We start from the raw sequence: 5,910 nt of genomic DNA, 5'->3' as shown, positions 1-5,910 counted from the left end.
AAAAAGGAGAGATCAAGTGATTATGTTTCAGTCTAGTTCTGTTTTTTTGTTTTGCTATAGGGTGCAGGCGCTTGCCAGAAAGACAGAGACACAGACAGAAAGCGAGAAATCGCCCCCCTGGGGGGATGGCCACGCCACAATCCCTTCCCCTCCATTCTCCTCTTGGGATCTTGGGCACGCACACACAGGCACCCGGTGTGAGTTTAAGCCACCGGGTCCAGGACTTGAACAGTGGTGAACTACATGGGAGTCCAGAGACATAGTCATTACGCTAGCTGCTGGTCCCCTAGTTCAGTTTTAAAGGTGTGGTCTAGTGGGTAAGACTCTGCTGAAAATATTCAAACAGTAAGGTTCACATGTAACATCAATTTAAAATTCAAATAATAAAAGCATATGCAATGCTCTCAATTTCCTTTATTTTTGAATAATTATTAACCACTAATCATTCTAATCATTAAACCACTCTACAAAACACTATCACATTTAAGAAAACTTCAGAAACATTTAGGGTGGGAATTGAACTGTTTACCTACCATCAAAATATCATGCAAATCCTTATTTTCTTAGAAGATATTTAACTTTGCAAAATTCTTAATAGGTGATAGTGCATTTCAATTCTATGTACCACAGTGAGAATTTACCCATGCATATCACTCAAAATGCTACACATTTTTTGGAACCGTTTCAGAGTAAGTAGCTGTGGTGATTTTCCTCCAGTGGTTAAAGCTAGTGAACGCAATCCCCTACGCCTAGTCGCAGCCTCAGACTCGTAGCACATTTGCACCAAGCAGCCCACTCCTCCTCGAATCCTTCATGGGGCGAGGCCGGGGACTTGCATCCTCACAGGTAGAAGAGAGAATTGGCTAACTGCAAACTTGGCTCCTTGTGAATGCTTTGTGCCACCAGAAAGGTCAGCTTGTGTGCGTACTGACATGGCGCTGGGACGCTGATTAAGCCCTGAAGAGGAACACGTATTGATAATATGTAAGAGGATCGTTTAAAGTAATTGTTTCTGAGTGTTTTCTTCTACCGGACCATCCCAAACTCCCTCCAGTCTCAGAGAACTCATCCAGGGGCGCTGGCGTGACGCAGACACAGAGCAAACAGAGGACAATGTCACAGACTGGGAACTGACGCTCACCGCACCCTTGGGGTGAGGGCCAGTCTGGTTTCATGTGCAGGGAGAGAGCGGGGAGCCCTCACACATAGGGATAATCCAGGTGTCCTGAAATCTCATGTTCCGAAGGACTCAGAACAAACCTGCCCTTGGACTTTGACAGCAACTCTTGAACTAATGCCTGGGAATGCAGGGAAAACCCCCTCCTGCTAACACTTTCCCACCAGGCACATCTGAGTCGGTTCCATTTCCTCATCCTAACATGCAAATAACAATCCCATGATCCCCCAAGCTTGCGTAAGGTAGTGTATAGAGTAAAGGCCTCTAGAAACCCTACGTATTAGTCTATTAATAGCAACTGCTATTTTGTTCCCATTGTGGACTTCAGGGTGTTCATTCCTTCTTTGTGAGAAGTCGGGTACTGGGCCAGGCTCAGGGATACAAAGGAGAGTGGGCGACCGCTCCTAGGTGGGAATCTTGAGCCTCACGTGTATGTACGTGAATAGCTCTCACTCACCGGCCAGTTGTAGTAGAGGTGGCACAGTTTGAACGTAAGCCTCTGCATGTGGTCGGGCTTCAAGCCGTTGTCGTCATAGATGACATTATAATAGGTAGGATTAACGGTTCCTCTGTGGGCCATCTGGCTGATTAGGTAAAAGTCATACCTGATGGGAGAAGAGAACGCATATGGGGAAGGTAGCAGTGTATCCCAACCTAAGCCACGGACAATGAATGTTTTGTTTAAATTTTTTTTTTAAAGCTACACAGTAGGATAGCAGTAAAATGTGATGCTTTGTGAAATTATCCTACCTAGAAGGTCCCCAGTTTAAGTCTGGAGACCTCTCTGAGTATTCCAGGCACATGCTTGCCGGTGATCTGCCTGCCCATAATTCAGGGATGGCAAAAGGCTGACGGCTGATCACAGTTTTAAGACCCCATCAGGGTTCTCTCTCTCTTTCTCTTTCTCTCTGTCTCTCTCTTTTTTGCTCATGGAAAGAATAAATAAACATTTTAAAAATAGGCTTTAGAACGACACTTGCCATTCAGGACGCGTGGCGTCTGAATCCACCACAGTGCCAAGAGGGGGGTTCTGGACGGCATGGTTCATTTCTGTGAAGAATCGCGGCATGCACTTCTTCCTGACCACGATCACTGACAGTTTGGACCTCAAAACCAAAGAAACAAAAAATTGAGAAATGAAAAACATCTCATACAGCTGTTTTTTGTTTTGTTTTGTTTTGTAATTTTTAACACAATAAATAGAAAGGCATTAGAAAACAATGTAGAAGGAAGAAAATTCAAAATTATCCACAATCCTCCCTTTCCTAGAAACACACGATTTTTAAAAATGAGAGACTGTTTTCATTTGCTGCAACGGTGTACTCTGCTCAGTCCTTCGTGTGGTTCACACCATTCGCAGCGGGTGAGGGAAATGGCTAATGGGCAGTCAGCCTCAATTAGCATGTCTGGGGAAAGATTTTCCAGAATTAGCCACGGAGACAAGACTTTTTTTTTCTTTTTGCCATTAGCAATAGTCCCCTATTTTCACCTTTACTCCTCTCTAATTTACTTCTGAGTAGCAAAGGAAGGTTAAGTTCCTCTTATTCCTCAAATGACGCGTTCTGATTACGCAAAACTCAAGTCTGGGTGGGTGGATGGCACACCAGACACACATTCTGGCTAATGCTGACTGGTTAAGTGTTACAATATTTGGTGAATGGGCCAGCAGGTGGCATGTTGGTTAAGGCACAGGACTCCCACGAGGTCGACCATGGTTCAAGTCCCGAACCTGGTGACTTAATTTCTCACTTTCCTTCTCTCTGTCTGTCTCTCTCTGGTGAGTGTGCATGTCCGTAGCAAAATTAAAATAATAATAATGATAAATAAAAATCAATAAATAATTATTTCAAAATATATTTAGTAAAGCCAAGGTCAAATTCAAACACCTGCCATCATGGAAGGAACCTCTGGGATGCAGGGATCACCGTGAAGTTTCACTTCGAGCATTTTGAGTATTTGAAAATTTTATTATGAATGTTTTCAATAGTGAAAATAATTTTTTTGAGAGGTGTTTGCTATAGGTTTCGTGTTTGCCAGAAAAACAGAGCGAGACAGAGAGACAGAAAGTGAGAAATCAACCCCCCAAGGGGTATGGCCACACCACAATCCCTTTCTCTTCCATTCTCCTCTCAGGATCTTGGGCACACACACACATGGACCCGGCGTGAGTTGAAGCCACCAGGTCCAGGACTTGAACCACGATGCACTATGTGGGAGTCCAGCGATGTAACCATGACACCATCTGCTGGTCCAGTAGTGAAATGATTTAAAGTCCATGTTATAGTACAAGAAGAGTTAACTTCTCAGCACCGTCAGCTGCCAAGTCACCTCCTGCGTCCTTCAGGTGCATACTTGTGATCTGCGATAGGCTCGTTCACCTGAGGCCAGTGAGTTATGTTGGCTCTGCCAGTCTGGATGCAGTTGCAGGAGACATTGCCACCAGCTCCCAGGCTTTCCTCTCTCACAGGATAAGTGGCTGAAGCAAAGATTCAGCTCCTTCATGACTCGTGACTACAACCCTTTGTTTGATGGTAGTGTTAATGTGAACCCTACAGATGGAGCTCTGAATCCCACTTGGAGTAAGATGGCGTCCAACTAATTGAAGAAGCCCACTTAGGATTACTGTCTGGCCCCATCTTCATTTCTAATATTTCCCCTGCCCTTGCCACTTCATATAATCAGTGAGGAAAACCGTGTACTGAAACAAGGTATCTAGAAATTTAACAGTGGAATAAGGAGCTTGCTGTTTAAGGTGGTCTTAAGATGGAGTGATTTCCATCTGCAGCTCAGCTTTCCGGGTACTCAGACCTTTTGTAGAACCTTCCACAGCCCTTAACAGTGCCTGCGATTCAGAGGCATTGGTCCTGTGTTGACTAAATCTGAAACCACAGCTTGTTTTGTCCCCATGGCATATTACTCTGTAGGAAGCATCTTTACTCGCTAGCAGTCCTGCAAGCTTGCCTGCTGCTCTGAAGGCTATCTGCCTTCCTCTCAGTCCTCTGCCAGGTATTTATGTTGGACCATCACAATGACCCTCCAATCTCAGGGAAATCATACAGCTCTCCTGGCATGATGCAGAATTGGAGTGAAACTTACCTGAATTAAAAAAGGAACGTATGTTTGTATACCTTGTGCTTAATAGTTACTGCTGAATCCTCCATGGTTGGGAGTGCGGGGGAAAGGACATTAATTTCATACCTGGTATTTTGGTTGGATTCTGTCACACTGCTCAGCAGCTGTGGGACTTCATACTCGATAAGCGTTCTCAGCTGGCCGTCCCCCACACCATCGCGGTATACAACTATCCGTGCCGGCACGTCGTGGTTGTACTTGTACCACTGGTTGAGGGCGCCTGCAGAATTGGATGCTAGTGTGAGAACAATGACTTGTCCAATGTCCACAAAAATGAACGACTGCCTCTGTTTTGATGTTTAAATAAGTTTGCAATTTCAGACCACTGTAAAATAGGGTAATACCTAATTAGAGTTCTATTTGTGATAAAATAAGAATGGATACTTTCGTGAAAGATTCCTTCATCTGCTATCTGAGGAATCACAATGGCTTCCATGGCATAGTACATTCTTAAATCTATATATCACTTTGGTTGAATCTTAGTATTCAAATAACAAATCAAAATTGATTTACTGCAACAGATACACAAATGCCTAAAACCAAATTAATACTAATATAGTTTCTTTAACTCCTTTCAACAGCTACGGACTGGACAATTTCATGCTATTTTCTTCCTTAATGAGAGTAAATATGAAAACATATGGAAATGGTCTGACTGTTCCTCTGAAAACATCTCTCCATACTAACTAACCTAATTCCTTTCCGGTTCTCACAGATGATATGAACTCTAAAAATACTTCCACCCACTCTAGTTAGGAACTGCCTAAAGTGCAGAGACCAGACAATAACTCTTTTTTTTTTAGAGAGGGATTTTTTTTGTTATCGGGCATGTATGTTCAACAGAAGGACAGACAGAAAGCAAGAAATCAGCCTCCCAGGGGAGATGGCCATGCTACAATCCCTTCTCCTCCATTCTCCTCTTGGGATTTTGGGCACGCACACACACATGCTTGGCATGAGTTTCAATCTGCCAGGTCCAGGACTTGAAACATGGTCATCTATGTGGGAGTCCAGCAACGTAAACATTATACCATCTGCTGGTCCTTCCAGACAATAATTCTTACTCAACAAAAGCTATTAACAACTACTAAAAACTTAACCAAGTGTTTTGAAGTGTAAGGACAGTAACAGGAGGCAATGATTGTTGCTATATATATATATATAAAAAACACAACTGTTTCAGAAGAGCTTATTGAAGAAATTCATGTTAGTTCAATAGAAGGCAATTACCCAGTCATTGGAAAAGTCATGACGTATTTTTCTATACAAAAATACATCATGACTTTTCCAGTGAAAAATGTCATGACTTTTCCAACGACCCAATATATAAGTAAGTCCACTACCAGCATATATCTCAAAGTTTACCTTAGAAAAACATACGTATAACCACCTAAAATGTACAGATGGGAAAATGCAGATGAGGGAGGAGAGCTTGGAGAGACTTGTGTGAATCTTACTGCTAGGAAACAGCAAAACTGAAGCCAGGTCAGGGCAGATTGAGAAGTACAAACCCACCTCACTGTGAAGAGGCCACCCTTCCTCATCTGCTGTCTTCCTCATCTTCTTCTGTCATGCCACACACTAACCCTAGCAACTCTTTC

General features: G+C 43.2%; 1 protein-coding gene across 1 annotated transcript in view; it reads right to left on the bottom strand.

Moving 5' to 3' along the window:
* Positions 1-507: 507 nt before the first annotated feature.
* Positions 508-5,910, bottom strand: part of PIWIL4 (piwi like RNA-mediated gene silencing 4) — a 51,415-nt gene continuing 46,012 nt past the window's right edge. Inside the window, exons 17-20 of the mRNA XM_006162594.2 lie at positions 4,376-4,529; positions 2,158-2,283; positions 1,635-1,782; positions 508-957 (exon numbers count right to left, since the gene is read on the bottom strand). Of these exons, the coding sequence (XP_006162656.1) occupies positions 841-957; positions 1,635-1,782; positions 2,158-2,283; positions 4,376-4,529 (545 nt within the window). The 3' untranslated portion in view covers positions 508-840. The remainder of the gene's footprint in view (positions 958-1,634; positions 1,783-2,157; positions 2,284-4,375; positions 4,530-5,910) is intronic.

The sequence above is a fragment of the Tupaia chinensis genome, unplaced genomic scaffold (assembly GCF_000334495.1).
Source record: "Tupaia chinensis unplaced genomic scaffold, TupChi_1.0 Scaffold140218_1, whole genome shotgun sequence".
Lineage (NCBI taxonomy): Eukaryota > Metazoa > Chordata > Mammalia > Scandentia > Tupaiidae > Tupaia > Tupaia belangeri.
This window is presented reverse-complemented; position numbering and strand designations above follow the sequence as displayed.